Raw genomic sequence first — 20101 nt, 5'->3', positions numbered from 1 at the left:
TAAACGTTCAGGTGTCTTTTAGATCAATTAGTTTGTAAAGTTGAAAATATCCTACTAGGTAATTTGATGTGAACATCTGTTGATGAGTTTAGTATGTCTTACAAATATTATTTTTTTTACCTTTATCTTATTTTGCCTGATAGATCAAATTCACTCCACATTGATGTTGTGGTTTTGATTCAATCACATTTTTATCATCTAATAAACCCCCACCCCACCTCACCACCACCAACAGCACATAATTCAGCCCCTCATGATTCCTGGTCAGCCATGCCCATCTCCCCAGCACCGCATTTAGAGCTCATGAATAAGTAATGACATCTCTCATCACCTCAGAGCACTGACAGTCAGGCCAAGAGCTTTCATCTGCTCCAGCCCGTGTTCCATGTTAATGTTTTTCTTCCTCCCTGATCATGTGACAGACAAGCAGCTGACCCGAAACCATAATAAACACAACCAATCTTTAAATACACGACGGCCATGAAATATCTTGCAAGATTATTTGTTTATCGCTTAACCACTCTTGAGGCCACTTGTGTTTGCAAACTTAAAAAAAGAAAAAAAAGTCAAAATGATTTATATAGCCCTAATCCCCCAAAAAATTCTCAAAAACCACATGCCTACATTCAACAGGCAGTTAAACCTTAACTTTATTGAAGAAGGAACCATGTTTTGTTGCATATATGGGAGTACAATTGACCACAATATATGGAATAGCCAGTCAGTAAAAAATTGTGTGAGTGAAGCCAGTCATTAATTGAAATTTCATGAATATAAACAACATAGTATTTGATGGAATGAAATCTGTAACCTAACTAAATAAATAAAATAGAAAAGTAATTATTCCACAAGGTAAATAAAAGTTAGATAAGATACCTGATGAGTTCAAAAAAAGCAAAGGCCAAAAGTTAGATGAGATAGCTGATGTGTTTAAAACAAGCAAAGGCCAAAATATGTTTTAAAGCCATTGGAACATGTGAACAATGTGTGTGCTGATAGACTATGTAAAATAATTGAACTCTCCTCCCAAATTCTGGACACCAAAGTCCGCGTAAAAGCAAGATATAGGTGTACCTCATACACTTCACCCTACATCTTTCTGCAAGCTTGTCCTCCCCTGTAGTCATTGCTGAAGAGGTTGGACTTGCCCTGCTTCCCTCCCTCTCGCTGCTGCATATTCATGTCATGTTAAATTGATAGATTAAGTTATCCCTGGCTCAAAATCAATCGTGGCTTGCATCCCCTTATTCTTTTACCATAGACCACAAACCCAGTGAGGACGAGAGAATGAGGGAAAGGGAGAAGGCTCAGAGACACTGATAAGGCCGAGTCCCATTATATGTCATTTTAAACAAAGAGGCAAAGCAGGCTGTGGAGACTCCCTATCAGCTATTAAACAGAGACGTAGCACACAGCCTGAGATTGATGATTAGCATTTTCCCTTCTTAGAATAAAGATGCTGGCCTGGACTGCCGATAAACACCAAGTCGAAAGTAATTCATTCCTTTTTATACTCCTCAATTTAGTATTTTTTTTTTCGGTCCATAGAACCATCAGTATCATATGTCTAAAATGATTGCGTTCCTTTTCCCCTTTTTCCTGTCGCTTTCTCTTTACGGAGGCAAATCAACGCAGAGGCCAAGTGTCTGTCCCTTTGTCTCGTGTCCTTGTGTAATCTGTTAGAAATGGACAACATGAAATCCCTTATGTCGCAGCCAGAGACTTGTAAGTCCCTTCCAGATAGAAGGAAGAATGACACCGAATGAAAGCACGTTAAAAGAGGGGATTTAAGGAAGAGTTTGATAGGAGCATGTAGGGCCATTGTTTATTTGCAGTTTTTTTTTCCGACCACAAGACCAATGTCAAGCATTGTGGTGTGACAGTTTTAACACAATGTTCAGGCTGTACAACAGATGGGTTTTAGCTGAAAAAAAAATGTAACGCAAAGTGTGATTTGCTTTTTGATGGCAAAGAATATGGAATGTTAAACTTCCAAGGCAATATGTGTATTTCCATGAAGTAGAGGTTTGATATTTTGGTTAGTTTTTTAATGAATGTCTCGAAATTTAGTTCTTCTCTTTAAAAAGACGAAGAAGAGGCAAGTGACCACAAAAGGTTTTCTCTGCACTGATCTGTTATCGACCCGACCAACTTTACATAATGTGCCCGTGGAGCTCTTCCTGCAGTTCATTATAAAGTATCTGAAAATACCAACAATTGGTGTCCGCCACTGGGCACAGTTTATTTTCGTTTTGGACACAAGTCTGGCACATGGCGCAGACAAAATGAGGAAGAGGCGGAGTCACACGTAGTCTTGAAATTACGGTGCACCCATTTTTTATGAAGAAGGCAGTCACCAAATTGTCAGGTGCGTCACGGGAGCGGCATGTCTCTGCGCTAGAATGCCCAAATTGGCGCAACAAGAATTTTTTAACACAGAAATAGTTATTATGACAAAATAATATATATATTTTTAAATGTGTGTTTATTTACCTCAAGTAGGGTTGACATTAGCAGGGCAGGCACGTCCAGCCGCATTTGGCGTGACTATAGGAACGGGTGCACACAAAGGTGAAAAAATTCATTGATTGGAAATATTCATGTAAGTATCCAGGGATGTCTGGCATTCATGGAACCATATTCATATTAAGTTATTATAGCATCGTTAAAACAACACATCCAACTGTAATCTAAGAGTTTTGCATAGTACGCAATGGAATGTGATCAAATATTTTACATTTTATTTTAAAAAAAAATCAAACATATGTTAAGAATGCTGTGTCTATTTTGCAATATGGACACAGCAATCTTCCAAATATATATACTATATATATAATATTACAAGCAAGTTTTTGGGTTAGTTCCCTTTATATTTAGTGTTGATCATTTTACTCTTTTATTGTGTTTCAAAAAGTTCATTCTAAATAAAAGAACAGGATTCAGTTTTAAAAAGCACCTGGGAATATTATGATCATATCTACAGCTACGACATGTATGTTTGAAAATGTATGTCTTGTACAACCACAACAAGATAAATGATGTGTTGTGAACATACTACTATATGTGCAGTAGTGAACACAATTCTCTAATTGCGGTAACACACATTCTATAACTTGGAGGCTACCACACACTTGAATGCCAAAAGATGCTCTCACACAACATCAGTGTCCTGCATGGTCTTCCCAAGTGGTTGAAAGAGCATCACTAGAGTGCCTCCATTTGATCACTACTTGTACTGCAATCCAGTACAGCACTTGGTCAGACTGCACCAAAAGTCATTGGTTTATCATCATTCAATGTGTAGATTTACATGAATGAAATAATTACTGTAGAACTTCAAATATCAGATGTCGGTACGGGTAACAACAGAAATATCATTATACATACGTATATGTAAAGGGAAAAAAGACATATGCTGCAGTGTTGAACGATGAGGAGACATTTCCCTTGAAAAGAAAAAAAAAACGTACCAAAATGATTTAAATAAATGTTTAAATATGATCTCGGCCTTTCACCTACTGACAAAATATGTGGTTATGTATATCAGTACATGTACAATGTCTACAGCTAAATAAGAACAGAGTGAACCATTAAAAAATACGGCCACTTCTTCATTCTTGTGTGCAGGCTTGTGTGATTTCTGGGCCTTTTAGTGAGATGCATTTTAGCTGAATTATATGCATAATAGATTACTCCTACTAAATTATGAAACATAACACCTGCCGCATTATGATGTTGCTAGTGTTGTTTCATACTTCAGGAATTGCAATGATGCTTGTAGAGAGTAAACGTATCGTGATAGTCTGGCACAGGATCAACTAAGTAAGCATTGTTACAGGAAGTTCTAATGATTGCGACTACTTGATTGTAACCTCAGTCACTTTTGAATGGTCTGTTATTCACACAGACACAGGTTGTTCTTGTGCCTTATCATGCTTTTCGCCCCTCCATCACAGATTATCAAACAATTGAGACAGGAAAATATTGCAAATGTTCTCACAAATAGTCATGTTTTTTTTTTCCTTCGGCTGTGCTGTAATATGAAAATACTGTAAACACATTAAAATGTCATCCCTAAAGATCCATCTATTAAATTAATTAGCAGAACTGAAAATAAAATTTGCGCTATAATTATTGTGTTTGTTTGCTTTTACAAACATAAATGATAGTTTCAATTAGTGATTGCGGTTTAAAATGAATTATTTATTTCATTCGTTTTCAATAAGCTTGGTAGGCAGTCAATGTGTAAGACAAAAATTGTGACATTTCTCAGTATATCAGACTCCCCTCTAAAGAGGCTTTCATTTGTGTCAGACAGAAAGTTATTGTCAAACACGTTCTCTGAGAGCTAGACCGTAAGCAGGACTTCATGAAGACCTTGATAATCCCCCTTCACACATTGCCTGCCTTTGTAGGGTATTTTGGTTGGCCAGGGACTACTGCAGTTGTACATCTGTACAGGTGCCCGAGTCCAGCAAAGCAGTGCAGACAGACGGGCATGCACAAGGACAGCCAAGCACTTGTGTTTGCCACAAAGATCTTTCCTGTCTTACAACTGACAGTGTCCTGCCCAACATGCGGCTTTAGTTACAAAAGTAGCTTCCCAAGCAGAAGCCCCTTCATCTCCCTCCGGAACACAGCGGATGACGGAGGGTGTCTTCCAAACATGATCTGAAAAGTGGTTTCCTCTTTCAAATGATGTATATGGTGCACGGATTCATGTCTTAACAGGGAGATGGCACAGCACCCGGACAGATCATTTAGGAAGAAAGGACAGGGATACGGCAAGAAGAAAAGAGAAAGAAGGCTCCTTAGATTTGATGACAGCGAAGAGACAAGCAGTTCTCTCAGATTTCAAACGTCCGTTCAAAAGGTTTTAGTAACGGTCACTTACCTACCATTATCACACGAATTTCGCTCCTGCCACAAACTGTATACAGATACTGTATGTGGTGGGAGTACAGTGTATGATGGTTCCAATGAATGAAAGTAAACATGTAATAATAGTTTATGTGTAATAATATACTGAAAATTGGATACAACAGCTGTCATTCTTTAATGTTTTTTTTTATACTCAATGGATACTCAACATCATTTGAGGGCTACTTTGCTTACTCAGCCATTCTCTGCATGTTCCAAATTTATGAGTCAGGCTTTTCTTGAAACAGCTATTTTCCTCTTTAATTCTTAAAAAAGGTGGGCTCTATTTAAAAAAAAGTAGATTAATGTGTACACAGAAGGAATTGTCAATTCATAGCATTCGAGTCCAAGTCGAGTCACATGAATGCCAGAGAAGATTTTGCCAAGCAAGTCATAAAATCAGTAGCTCGAGTCAACTTGAGTCCAACGTTTATGACTTGAATCCCCCCACCTCTGTTTAATAGTATAGAATGACCAGATGTAAGACATGTAAGAAAATAACAAAGGTTATTCAAGATTGCACTTAAAGTGAAATATACAGTACCCAGTATATGTGTTAGCATTTTGTTTACTAAAGCAAAAATGACAATAGCAAATCCCGTCGCCTTTTAGGCTGGGAAGTGGGGACAGGAGCAAAAACAAAGAGCTTTAGTTGATTGACACATCCACCGGGTCGCCTGCCAATCATGCGCACAATCCATTTCCTCAAGCCAACGTGTTTTCTCTGTGTGTTGAATATGTTTCGGAACACAGCGGCCATTGATTGACAAGGGCGCAAGAGCTAGTAAAACATTACTGTGGCGCGAAGCAAACAATGGTCCGTATGTCACTCGGCCTCAGATGTTTGGCCTGGGGGGTTATGCGGGTTTAATAGTGGTTCGAAAATCTGGACATCCTCTCACAGTTTAATTTTCTCCCTTTCTCTTTGTTATTATATGGCAGCACAGAATCAGATTAGAATTTGTTTCATTCGACTGTTTTATTCAACTGTTCCAATCAAAATATTTTAAACATAATTTGATGTACTAAATATGTGATGTGTTTGTTTATAGGTGTTTTGTACTCAATATTCCAAAGCCTTGACCTTCCTAAAATATATAGCCTTCACATATTTGAAGGCACTTTGAAGGCAAGTTGCAAGCAAATGTTCAGACGCTGTCGTTGGAATTGAAGTCCACGATTTTGTTTTGTCTTTGTGACATTACAAGTTAAAAGAAACAACCCCCCTTATTGGTCTATCTGCTATAATGATTGCCAAAGCAGCAATGAAAATTGTCAATTGTTATAAGCTCTCTGCAGTGCACCTACATGCAGCTTTAGCGTAAACAATATCGGTACAACAATGATAGTGACATATTTATACTTGTCTAGGATATTGAACCTTCCCTTTCCCCCACAAAACAGTTGGAAGGCATAGTCTTGAAACGCAGTGTGAGTTACCTTGCTGTTACCCAATGAAAACAATAAAAAAAAAAAAATGCTCTATGTATAAAATGACCTGATACTTCGAGTATTTCGAAAATGTCATAAGGATTGATTCAACACTGACATTACAATTTTAATCAGAGGCGTACAACCAGGTGTTAAAGTGCAGTAGCAGCCCTCCAGGCCATAAGAAATTGGACAAGGCACCAGCAAATTGTGTCTCCCCCAGAAACAAGTGTTTTGTGATTGTTTACCCCATGTCTTTAAATTGCATTTCTTCCTTTTTAATTTAAGCACCTCAGCTTTGAGATTGAACGGAGGGGGTGGGGGTCTAGGTAGAATGTGGTAAAGCTATTCTGCTGGGGGTTTTCCCTACCACTCCATCCTCTGCCTACGCAGTATTACACGTCCGATTCCTGTCAAATGCAAATGTCACTACCTCATACGTCAGCCTACGGCACACTTTGACTGCATGCTCGACAAAAACGGAAAGGGAGTAGTTTGTCTGTGTATGTTGAAGAGTTGGTTCCTGGTGTACTTGCAATAAGAGAAAAAAGTGTGAATACATGATGATGGTGAGAATGTATGAGTAGATTACACAATTGCGCAAACCACAGGTACCTTTGGCTCGATAGAGTTGTTAGAGCTAAATAGCCAGACAGAGGGACAGACAGATAGACAAAGACGGATGGATGGATGGAGGGAGGGAGGGATGTAGGGAGGGAGGGAGGGATAGATGGATGGATGGATGGATGGATGGATGGATGGATGGATGGATGGATGGATGGATGGATGGATGGATGGATGGATGGATGGATGGAAGGATGGATGGATGGATGGATGATGTAGGAAAAAAATTGTAATTACCAGAAGGGGATGCTATTCCTGCTTTATTGCACTGTGCCTGTGCAACAACCCTTTATGCGAAGCGAGTTTATTGCCACGAGAGGGAAGCAAAGGATTCTTTACAAATGTTGTGCTGTCGAGTCTATGGCTGATCCATCACTATTTGGGCAAAAGGGGGGCAAACAGTACGGTCGATTGTCCACACCAAGTGTGGATTATATGAAAAAAAATGTATATGATCACAAACTAAACTGTATGAGCCAATTTATTTTATTTTTGTAAAATTTTTTTGGTTGGCTGATTTCTCAACTCAGCAGTGATCCTAGCGACAATGTAGATAATTCATAAAAAATATGAAAAAATAATTGTATTGTATTGTATTGTATTGTATTGTATTGTATTGTATTGTATTGTATTGTATTGTATTGTATTGTATTGTATTGTGTTGTGTTGCGTTCCATTCTATTATTATATTCTATTCTATTGCATTTGTGATTTAATTAATGAAAATACGTAAAGAAGCTTTATTTGTTGTAACTTGATTATCGAAATATTTTATTTTATTTTTCCATCCGGGATGGAGAAGTTTTCTATGCGCATGCGCAATATAAGGGCAGCGGAATCGTGGCTCCGTTAGCATCCCAAGCTAGCGGTTTGTTTTGCGCACCGCACTATGAAAGGAGGCGTCTCTCGGCGTAAAGATAAAGACTTCTTCAAATAACTTCGCCTAATCCTTGAGCTAACCATTATCCCTCCATGGTACGTGATAAAAGGAGATAGCAGTAATAACAACGCAGTGTCGCCTTAATTAGCCACCGTGCACGATACAGATTGGGTGAATACTGCGTTGTGCGTGGAAATATTATTTTGACTCTATCACGTTTGTGTTTTAATACGTAGAGTAGCCTTGACAAATACTAGTTTTTGGGATGAGGATGCGGACTCGGAGACAATGTGCGATGGAGGGTGATGGGAAGAAGATGGACCAAGCGCCTCCGTTTAGAAACCCTTTTGTACATGTCTTGAGATTCACCCCCATGGAAAAAGCAAAGGTAACTCTCGCATGTATTCATTTGTATACGTGAACTGCTATGACAGTTTGTGGTAAAAAAGAAAAATGCGGCGAGGCTGTCTCTACTTTTATTTTTGGCTTATTTTGCCCTTTTGCATGCATAACAGTCAGCTGTGCAAGTACTACTAGCCAGACGGCTAACATTAGCTACTTAAATGTTGCTATCAGTATTCTTTGCTACTTTTAAATAATGTAAATAAACGAGACAGTTGAATGACACTGTTTTAGGATTGTACTGAACATCACAAGTGTCTAAAACAAACACACAAAACCAGTTTTATGACTTCTACCATGGAAGAACGTCACGACTAAATAATCCCTCCATGATGGGCCTAAGCTTGTTGCTCCTAAAGCAGGCATGTCAAACATACGGCCCGCGGGCCGGACCCGGCCCGTTGGATGATTTGATCCGGCCCGTCATAAATTTCTGAGTATGTCAAAAAAAGAAGCGAGTCACTAGCTCATTTCTATCAAAAGTTATGATTCTTTAAAATAAATACAACTCAAATGCTCCCTCCGGCCGCTAGAGGGCAGTAAATGTGTAAAAGAGCTCACGTCCACCATGCGGCACTGACACGAGTTAGTACCAGGAAATAAACATTCGCTGGTTAAGCAGAGGTGTAGTACTCAAGCGCTTCTTTGAGCTACGAGGCAAAATTGTGGGAGACGCAGCTATCCAGCGGTGGCACCACGCACTTCTCATGTCTCACAGCTGTGCGTCCGAAGGCACCGGATCGTCCCGATTTGGATAAATATAAAGACAACATAACAGATTTGCTGCGAGAGTTTGAGCGGAGGTTTCAGGTTTTCAGTGAACTTGAGAACAAGTTCGGCTTTTTTCGCTCGCCATTTACAGTGAAGCCTTCTGGTGTGCCAGCTGACATTCAGCTCGAGCTTATTGACTTGCAGTGCGATTCCGCTATGAAGGATACATTTGGGTCCGTGGGATTGGATACGTTTTATCAGTATCTTGTGCCAGGTTACCCCAAATTAACAGCCATGGCTGCAAAGGTTCTCTCCATGTTTGAGACTACTTATCTTTGTGAACAGGTGTTCTCCGTGATGAACTATAATAAAACAAAGCAGCGCTCAAAGTTAACAAATGAACACTTGAATGACATTGTTAAATGTGCTGCTACTCAGGATTTGACACCTGATATCGACGCACTTGTAAAAGCAAAAAATGCCAAGTTTCAGGAGCCAGCAGCAGCAAGTAGACTGCAGGAGTGCAGTGAGAGAGCAAAAAGTGTGATGACACGACATTTGTTTGCACGCATGAATAGAAATCATTAAAAATAAGATTAATCTGGTTTCATATTAAAGACAATTAATATTGTGCAGTATATTCTCAGCTTCAGTAGGCCCAGCCTAGTAGTTTGAGCTGATGTAGTCTAATCTTATTGCCCATGCACTGCTAAAACCTTTATTTTGTAATTTTATTTATTATTATTTCAAAGCAGTATGACAATTAAGGCAAAACATTTTTTTTTTATAGCTCCCACTTGAGTTTGTTTAGTGTGGTGAGTTGGTTCAGGTGTAAAACTGCATTCACTCAACTGTTAAAATAAACCAGTTGTTAACACATTCAATGCCAAACATGAAAATCATTTTTTTTCTCCATTGTTTGTGAATAAATGTGTTATGCTTAGAAAAGATCCCTTGTCATCCGTGATTATAATATGTAGGGTAGGCTACAAATGTAGGCTGAATGATAAAGCATAGTACTGAAAAACAAAGCTAAATAGTTGGAGTTGACATTCTTTTACTGATCCGGCCCACCTGAGAAAAGAAACTCTGGATCCGGCCCCAGAGCCAAACTAAGTTTGACATGCCTGTCCTAAAGTAATGCTTTGGATATTTGGATGAAAAAAAACATAGTTTGAGTAACATTTAGAGTTTAAATCAGAGTTTCTATGGGTGATGTCCAATGCACCTGTATGTATAGTGGCAGGCAAATCAAACCCACATGGATAGAAGCTGTTTGTCTTGCCTGCACCAACTGCTCTCACCTTGGACCTTACTAAAGCAAGACCATCTCACCTTCAGAGTTACAGCATTCAGAGTCTGGTACTTCCCCACCTGTTCGTTGAGTGTTACAATACCCACCTTGACACCCTGATGACAAAAGGGCTGAACCCAAAGGACTGCCAAGATTGTAGGGGATAAACCCTGCAAAATGAAAGGAAGAGGAGCTGAATGTTTTATTCATCCCTTTTTTTCCCTTCTCTCTCATAGGTGGCAGTTATGACAGTCACGCTGTTTCCCATCCGTCTTCTCATAGCTGCATTTATGATGCTGCTGGCTTGGCCTTTTGCGTTTGTGGCCTCAGCGGGACGCTCTGAGACTACTGTTGAACCTCAGTGCCTCTGGAGAAGGTAGGTGCCCTGCTGCGTGTGAATGTTTGAAGTGCTGTTCACTAGGAGTTGGAATCTTTCGACACCTCACGATTCTACACAGAATACGATTCAGTGGGTTATGATTATTTCATTCTGAAAAGATTATCGTACCAATGGTTTTCTCTTGTTTCTTTTTAATATATATGTGGATATGCCCCCTCCCTGAACCCCCTTAGCCAACATGGCTCTATGTCATGCATGCAAAGGAGTAACCTTAGTAATCAGCTAAATTTAAGCCATATTTCAGAATTGCTGTAAATGATGTAGAAACACTGTTGAGTGTCCTACTGGATGCACCTTAAGAGGAAACAACTTTGCAGAAATTGGCAGTTACTGTTTTGTTGGTAAGTGGTGACCATGATCCCTAATTTAACATTAATTTCTTTTTTTGTTGTACTTGTTCATGATATACTGATGATGATGATGATGATGATGTACTTGTTTAATACATATGTTTCTACATTTGTCTATCTATAGTCAATGCAGGCTTTTAACCTAAGTCCTCTTGTTTTCAGACTGGTCGACATCATTTTGAGGATCATCATGCGGGTCATGTGGTTTGCAGGTGGCTTTCATTGGATAACTGTTAAAGGGCAGAGGGCATTGCCTGCCGAAGCGCCCATTCTCACTCTGGCACCCCACTCTTCTTATTTTGATGCCATCCCAGTCACAATGACAATGGCTTCTATTGTCATGAAAGCTGAAAGCAAGGATATACCCTTGTGGGGAAGTGAGTAACTATTACAGATTTTTATGATTTGAAACGTATAGATTATCTGACCAGTCAACCACAAAAATGGATTGACAACATTGTGCCTCAGCACTATAATTAATAATTTCAAAAGCCTTATTGCAACACCCCAAACCACTATTTGGCCACTTTGGCGTTCACTGTGCAGACATTTGCTGATGACGGATGCAAAGTCAAAGTCAAAGTCAAAGTCAGCTTTATTGTCAATCCCTCCACATGTCACAACACACAAAGAGACCGAAATTACGTTTTTCTCTACCCCACGGTGACGAGACACATAACACGATAGACATACATGTACGCGACACAATACAAAAACAAGAAAGCAAAAATTCCACCAATCAATAGTAAGAGTGATGAATAAATAATAAATAAACAGATAACACAATAAATAACGGAGCCAGCAAGCATAGCGCAAAAGTAAAAAACATCATAAACAAAAAGGCACAAACATGAGGCTTTTCTCAAGAACGCAGTGTACAGTCTCATGACCTAAGCCAGTTTGGTCTTGTGGCGCTTTTCCAATACAACTTCCTGAACGGCCAACACCACATGGCATATTATATAGGATGACAGAACCATTCATTTGCCCCAAAATGAGCAAGTTCACAAAATCGTTTAAGGAGCAAAAATGCTATGTTCATATGTTCAGTAATATGTAATATGTTCAGTTCACATTCAAATATTCAAATATGAATGAGTTCAGGTACAACACTGCCTGATAAATATGGCCTGGAGCTCCACTCTACACACACGGGGGCGTAGCGGTTGAGTTGCGCATGCACGTCTCAGAAAGGAAACACCAAATCGTTTTTCCTCAGTTATATGAATTTTGAGATCATCTGGAGCCAAAATCGTGATCATGATTAAAATTTGATTAATTGTGTAGCGCTAAATCTTATTATTATTGTCTATGTTATGTTATTTGTTTATTTATTCATCACTCTTATTTATTCATTGTTTGTGCCTTCTTGTTTTAATTTTTTTTTGGTGTTGTTTACTTGTATGTATATTGTGTACTATGTCTTGTCACCGTGGGATAGTGGGAACGTAATTTCGATTTCTTTGTGTGTCTTGGCATGTGAAGAAATTGACAATAAAGCAGACTTTGACTTTTGACTTTAAATGACTGCTGCTCGAGCCTATGTAATTGTTTTTTCTCTCAGCTGTGTATCTGTCTTTGCCCCCAGCTTTGATAAAGTACATCAGGCCAGTGTTTGTATCACGATCAGACCAGGACTCAAGAAAGAAGACCGTGGAAGAGATCAAACGCAGAGCCCACTCTGGAGGGGAATGGCCACAGGTAAATGTGTCTCAAAAAGATGGCACTTGACGTTCGTTTCGTTCTCATTTGGAATTCACATCATTCAGCTCGTTCAATTCACATTGGGGAGGATTTTCAACATCCCCAAAATTACCACATTTCAAAACTCAAATTAGTTTTTTTGGACTAATTTTTGGACCTATTCAACCCATTCCAACTTTAAAGTGTTCTTCTTCTGCCTACGTTTTCCAAAACGTCCCACTTATCGAAAATGACACATTTTCAACTTGGAAATTAGCGCAAAGTTTTGTTTTTTCCTCCCTTCCAATTTCTACCTTTTCTGATCATTTCAACCCGTTCCAGCTTTAAATTTATTTACATTGTGTCTACATTTTTCATGCAGATCATGATTTTTCCAGAGGGAACCTGCACAAATAGATCCTGCCTCATCACCTTTAAACCAGGTAAACTGGTCATAATTTTCTTTATCCTCGTTTTAGATGTATCTATGCACCTGAATGTGAGCATAGATCTTGTGGCTGACACCTGCTTGGTTTGTAAAAACCATAAGCTTTTAGTGTGTTCATTTTGGTCTTGTAGGAGCCTTCATCCCAGCAGTACCAGTGCAACCGGTTGTGATGAGATACCCAAATAAATTGGTAAGAATCTTTAAATGTCAGTTACAAATATGTCCCAGGGCTGAACGAGTGAAAAAAAATATTCATTTTTCCCTTCTTCAATATTACCTTTTGATAGAAAATTATTTTTCAAGGTCCCTCTTTTCATGTATTTCTTTAAATTATCATTTTAAGTATACGTGGGTTATCTTTGCATAAAATTTGCATTTGTTTGATGATCTTCAAGTAAGGATACTGCAGGTATGCTACAAAGTAAGAACTTGAGAAGAGAGCAAATAGAAATGATGTCACTGTTAAGAGTTAGTATAATGTAGTAAACAGGTTATCCCAGAGACACCTGCTGGCCATTTTTGGGCAAAGCATCAAACAATGTATGTGTTGTCAGATATTTCTCAGTATTTGACTGTCTAGCCAATTGTAAAACTACTTTAAAATGATCTTGCATAGAAAATACAGTTTTATTTAATTGTCAATTTTGTCTTGCGAAGGATACAATCACATGGACATGGCAAGGGCCTGGAGCGTAAGTGATTTCCTTTCATACTATGTTTTAGTACATTTCTTTGACAATTAAGCAATTTACAAAAAAATCAGGTCCCTAGCAACAAGCTTGTTTTCCCCTGAAGCTACACCTAAACCAAGTCTATATATATATATATATATAATTTTTATTCATTATGTTCATTTTCTTTTTCATCCAGGTTTAAAATCTTGTGGCTGACACTGTGCCAGCTACACAATGTCTTTGAAATAGAGGTATGTCATGCTGTAAACAATCCTAGATCGTAGGGGATAAAAGTCTTTTTAGTTGAATGGCAAGTAAACCATAGTCTCGTTGTGCAGTTCCTTCCCATCTACACCCCCTCTGAGGAAGAGAAAAGGAACCCTGCTCTCTTTGCTATCAACGTGAGGCATGTCATGGCCAAGTAAGTTTTGAACAGCGTTGGGAGTTACTTTGAAAATGTAGTCCAGGCCAATCACGGTGCTAGTTACCTGTTCAAAAAACAAGTAATCTGATTAAAGTGCTATAATATTAAAGTACCGTATTTTCCGGCCTATAAGGCGCACCGGACTATAAGGCGCACCTTCAATGAATGGCCCATTTTAAAACTTTATCCTTATATAAGGCGCACCGGACTATAAGGCGCACCATTAATGCATCATGTCAGATTTTTAATCCAAATCAAATCATTCTCCATTTTATCTTTTTTATTTCAACTTCAGACGGAAACAAATTACTTTATAATCATAAAATAATGATCCATAGTCTTTTTGAGTCATGATTCATAGTCTTCAGCGGGCCACTTATGATTGATTTCATGACACAATGCTTTGGGCCAGTTTAAATTTAGGAATTTGGTCCATATATAAGGCGCACCGGGCTATAAGGCGCACTGTTGGTTTTTGAGAAAATTTTAGGTTTTTAGGTGCGCCTTATAGGGCGGAAAATACGGTAATGTAATTTAATTACGTTAAGCTACTTTTAAACTGCATTTATACATCATAGTGTCATGTGATTATATTTTCCTTGTTTGTAGAAGTGACATGTTGTGCCTTAATATTTTTTTTTTTCTTATTCACAAGCACTGCAGTGTATTATTTCATACTTAATAGTCATGCTATTGTCTTCCCTGTGACAGAGCCCTTGAGGTCCCAATCACAGATTACTCCTTTGAGGACTGCCAGCTCGCCATGGCAGAAGGCCAGTTGAGACTGCCAGTTGAAACTTGTCTGTTGGAGTTTTCCAAACTTGTTAGGAGACTAGGGTGGGTCATTCAAACCTCACATTATAGGAAACTTAGCATAGACTCTGTTGTGGTCAATAATTTAGAAGCAATACTCAAAATAGTCAAAGTAGGGCTATAACAAGAGGTTCTACAACTATCTGACTCATGAAATTCTGTGCTAAATGCATTTCTAATGTTTTTGAGCACATATTAATGATCATTAATTTCCTGTTGCAGGCTTAAACCCCAAAACACCGAAAAGGTGCTGCAGGGTTATGCGAACAGAGCCAGGAAGCTGGAAGGAAAGACGCTTTGCTTGGAAGACTTTGCTCAGTTCTTGGATGTGCACGTTTCAGATATGTTACAAGACATGTTTTCCCTTTTTGATGAGGTCAGTGTTTGCTGTCTTAAGTCGTAAAGTTAAAGAATGCATTTACGTTGCGAAAATGTAAATGTGATGTCAAGACAACGTGTTAGTCACTGTCTTAACCTTTCCTAATTTGTGCTACTCTTGCTTTTCTAGCATGAAGATAATAGCGTGGATATCCGAGAATATGTGATTGCCTTATCTGTTGTATGCAGACCTTCCAAAAGTCTGGAAACACTGAAATTGGCCTTCAAGGTAAATTAGTTCTGTTTTAAGATTCAAGCCAATCTTAACACCAACTTGAATAGTGTTCTTGGTTTTGTACTTTCATTTACTGAACACAGTTGGATTTAAATGTTAAAAAGCCAACAGGTTTTTCTTGTTTTGTCTTTGAGGGGGCAAAACACACAAATGTTTTAACTTTGCTTTGTCCTGTACGCTTGCAAAAAATCTGCAATTTAAACCGGTTAAGGTTTTAAAATTGGTCATGAAAAATAAACATAATGTGGTTGGGTGAAATAGCTTTAATCGTATTTATATTTACAGATATTATATTGATCTTAAAACTGAGTAAGCTCTATAAATGTGGGCCTCATTAGGTTTTCCCAAATCCATTCATTATTTACAATAAAATGTATTTTTAATCAACTCAATTTAATAAGGCACCTAATGATCACCTCCCATTTAATCTCAGAGCCCTAGAGCAAGTCCAGTCGGCAGCCACAATAGTTTGTGATTAATCATCAATGTATAGCGTACTATGTAATGTACTGTTTATGCTGTCACTTTTAAGATGTTTGAGGCTGAGGAGGATGGCGCTATAACAGAGACCGAGTTGGCAGTTATTCTGAAGACCGCTTTGGGAGTTACTCACCTCAGTATCACTTGCTTGTTTGCTGCCATTGACAGTGAAGACACAGGAAAGATCACATTTGGTGAGAAATCTACAAAACACGATAGAACATTTGAACTTAATTTGCATTCAAAATTAAAGCATCCCACAATGATTGAAAAATGAGGAGTAAACCATTGTTGAGCTTTTGTTAATGTACTGGTTATTACTAATGCCTTTTCAGCACAAATGAATATTTATTTTTTATTTTTAAGGCTTTCTGCTGTTTCTGTTTTGTCCCCCTCTTGTGGTATCTGCAGAGAGTTTCAGGAGCTTTGTGGAAGAACACATGGACTTTGCAGAGGAATACCTGTACCCTGAAAATCCTGGCCTCCTGAGTGGTACCTGCCAGCATCAACAAACAAAGACAAGGCTTTCTTTTCACAATGCGCATGACCCTGCCAACAGCAAAATAACTAACGGTGTCTGCCCTGATTTCAGCCCCAATGATCATGACAGCACAATCCATGAACTCTTCAAGAAACACAATTGAAAGAGTTAAGGTTATGGTTGTGGAACATGAAACATCTCTCCTGGTGAGAGGTTGTTATGTTATGCATGCTTGGTGTAGGTGGTTGCATTTTTTTTTTAATGGAAAGGGACTATATTTCACTAATTACAAATGTTTACCAGGCTTAACCTGTTGTTAGCATTGTGTCAGACGGTTTTCTTAAGTAGCGTCCTACATGATGGTAGTTTTACTTATATGTTGATTACCTTTTTTGAGGGGGTTGTCAGGAGCCCAACTTCGGCTGTTTCGGTTACATTACTTGAAGGGCACTTACTAAAGGCTGGGGGCTTTTTCTTTTTTTTTCCTCTCTCAGCTGCATTTTTGAAAAGGCTGTGCATGTTTATAGCAAGGGGAAATCAAGCCTTGACAATGAAAGGAACACATTTGGGAAAGTAATGAGTTTCAAATGTATATTTGTTCCCCTTTTTTATGGTTATCCGCTTTTTGGCTAGAGAGTGGGCGTTTTCAACAGTATTGAGGCGTATGTACATAAAGTTCCACCCGAGTTAACCGGTGACAATTATAGAAGCCATTTTAGTGCTTCAAGCTAAATTTGAGGATAACTCGGGTCATCTGAGTTGGTTACATTTTTGCTATGAGCTTGTTAAATACATATATTTATACAATATTTTTGATTTAGCTCAGGGTTCAGTAAAACAAATGACAAATATACTTTTATGATGTCATCATTATTTACTTTGAGTTTTGCGCATGTCTTGTTTGAATGACATCTGTATCGTTCTGCCTACTTTCATTCACTTGTCTTTATTGTTATCACACAATTTGGACCAAATATGTGTTTGGTGAATATGTCACCGGTTATGTCTGTACCTTACAGTCGGTGGTGTAATGGCTTTGACCGTTGAAAGCACATTTTGTTTTGGTGGCTTGGGCAGATTTTATAACACGTCATTCCAAATTCCCTTTCTGCTTTACAATGCCGTACATGTTGATAATCCCTATTCAATTCAGAGCATACATAACTTCAATCATTTTGAAAGAAAAGGTAGGCTAAAGGTTCTTATTTTTGTATAAATTCTTCATACGATGACGTGCAGCCCTAGGCTAGTATGAAGGCCATATGTGTAACTAGCCTGAAAATATGACTCAATGATTTTAATTTTGATCACCAGAATTTTTTTTAACTATATATATATATATATATATATATATATATATGTATGTATGTATGTGTATATATATATATATACGTATATATATATATATATATATATACATATATGTGTTGTATTATAACAGTTTCTGAAGATCATGCTTGCATGTTTTTCCGTTAATGGCTTTCAGTAAAGCAATATTCCACTTTTTTAAGTCTTTCAAAGAGCTCTGGTATGTACTTTGAATATTCCAAATGCTGGGCATTTTGTGAATCTTTGATACACACTTATTGTTTTATTTTATTTTTTCACTGCCATTACTTATCTGTGTGATCGCTGCAGATTTTATTGTTGATGAAAAACGAGGCACATTTTGTTTTCATATAATACTACAATTTAATGCTGCATTCAACCAATCAAGTCCATATATTTTGGTCCTCTTAATGCTAATTGACTGCTCCCATCTGAAATGCAGATTTCCTAGGGAAACCAATAGCCTTGAATATAATTTTGATGCTTGATAAGAGAATGTATTGACAATCTTGTCACAATCAGAATCAACTCCAAGCAAACTGAAATGGGTTGGTTTTTTTTTTAAAAAAAGGAACATTTTTATTCTTTTCACTTTTCTTTGTTGAATTAGGCGTACATAAACAAGTGTACAAATGTGTCAGGCCTTGAGGTGGTTGCGCCGCATGACAGGCCACAAGACACAAATCTTTCATAGTACGCATATTCAAATGAAATCTTAATACTGAATCAATGCTTTTAGTATTTTCCACACTAAGCTTGTTCCTTTAGCTTTTTGTTTTCATACATGCTTGCACTTTAGTTTTCTTATTTTTCTGACGTTCACCTATAAAGCATGTTCACCTATTTTATTAGCAGTAGTTTCTCCCTTGTAGGCAAAAAAAAGGTTTATAAGCTGCACTACTCCCTGTATTTTAGACCAAGCTTGGGTAATTTGCCTAAAATACAACTTTTAGACTGACATTTCTGCTTACTCTTGGATTGTTGGACATTTACAGCATGGGAATGACAGACTTTGCTAACTCTGAAACATCTAACAGATTTGAATGAATAAGAATTGCGTGCGCCACACAGTGAAAATGTATTTGATGTTAACAGGAGTTTAATCACACAATTTCCGAGTAAATGTGAAGGAAATATTTTGTACGTCCAGAGAGGAGACATGACTGACTGTGAAATATCACTGAAACACAATGGCAAGGATTTCACCTTGAATTGAATGTTTTTAAAAGTACCCCTTGTGCTTTTATTTATTTCCTGCCTACGAAACATACTTTTAGATGGGAAAAGGTTTTATTGATTGAATAAATGTTTATGTCATCAGTATGTACACGTATAACATCCCGCTGGCCCTCTGAATAACTTGTATTTATGCTGCTTGCTAAACAGTTTGTCTGTCATTGAGCCAAAGACGAAAGATGTTGTGTACTCTTGACAGAGTGATTGTCTTTTTGATGGTTCTCTGCTTATGGACTAAACAACTGTTCCTTCGCTAGCTTTACATCACCTCTTTTTCTATACTCACGTTTTGTTTTAGAAATGCGTTTTGATGTAGAGTCATTATTGCAAGCTATTTTGCATTTGTCTATTCAGGACTGCTATGATGTAACTTGTAAATGTGACTCTTGGATCTAAGAATAAAAAAAAAAAAACTCAAAACGACTGTCTTTTATAATGATGTTTGTGTGCAATTGCCCTGTCATTTAAAGTTGAGTTCTAGACAGGGTACAGCATTTTAATTCACCCTCAGAAATTGAAACATCTATGGCTTGCTGATTCCTGTTGACCTCTCTCAAGATAATTAACCAAGACAACCCTTAGTGGTTTTTTCTTTATTGATTAGTTGAGTGAACAAATGCTGTTGAGAAGTGTTGATTTTTTTTTGTTACATCAACCAACATATTTTAAATAATAACAACCAAGTGGGTGGTATTCATTAAATATATGAGCACCCACTGGGTTTCTCAGCAGGTTGTCTTGAAGTTTGTGTTTTGGGGCAATGTTCTAATTGTCCAGAAATGGTGGCAATGGCCTCAATAGAAAAGGGAATGTGTTCCAATTCCTTACAGTTGACATTCTGGATGTTTCATACACACCTCTGAATTGTATATCGAACATGTTACGGCAGGTAGGGTGACATAGGAAGA

General features: G+C 38.0%; 1 protein-coding gene across 2 annotated transcripts; it reads left to right on the top strand.

The window, feature by feature from the left end:
* Window positions 1–7794: 7794 nt before the first annotated feature.
* Window positions 7795–19613, top strand: LOC133161025 (lysophosphatidylcholine acyltransferase 1). 2 transcript variants are annotated; one of them, XM_061289200.1, is made up of 15 exons: window positions 7795–7950; window positions 8097–8243; window positions 10499–10638; window positions 11175–11389; window positions 12601–12713; window positions 13078–13138; window positions 13275–13333; window positions 13801–13835; window positions 14014–14068; window positions 14156–14238; window positions 14953–15078; window positions 15277–15430; window positions 15563–15661; window positions 16200–16341; window positions 16559–19613. In XM_061289200.1, the coding sequence occupies exons 2-15, from the start codon at window positions 8121–8123 to the stop codon at window positions 16789–16791; spliced, it is 1638 nt and encodes a 545-aa protein (XP_061145184.1). In that variant the 5' UTR covers window positions 7795–7950; window positions 8097–8120; the 3' UTR covers window positions 16792–19613. The 2 variants fall into 2 exon arrangements, with proteins under 2 accessions (XP_061145184.1, XP_061145183.1); XM_061289199.1 differs by having other exon boundaries at window positions 8092–8243.
* Window positions 19614–20101: the final 488 nt, after the last annotated feature.

The sequence above is a fragment of the Syngnathus typhle genome, linkage group LG10 (genome assembly GCF_033458585.1).
Source record: "Syngnathus typhle isolate RoL2023-S1 ecotype Sweden linkage group LG10, RoL_Styp_1.0, whole genome shotgun sequence".
NCBI classification, from domain to species: domain Eukaryota; kingdom Metazoa; phylum Chordata; class Actinopteri; order Syngnathiformes; family Syngnathidae; genus Syngnathus; species Syngnathus typhle.
Note: the sequence above shows the minus strand (reverse complement) of the source record. Positions and strands in the feature narration are given on the sequence as shown.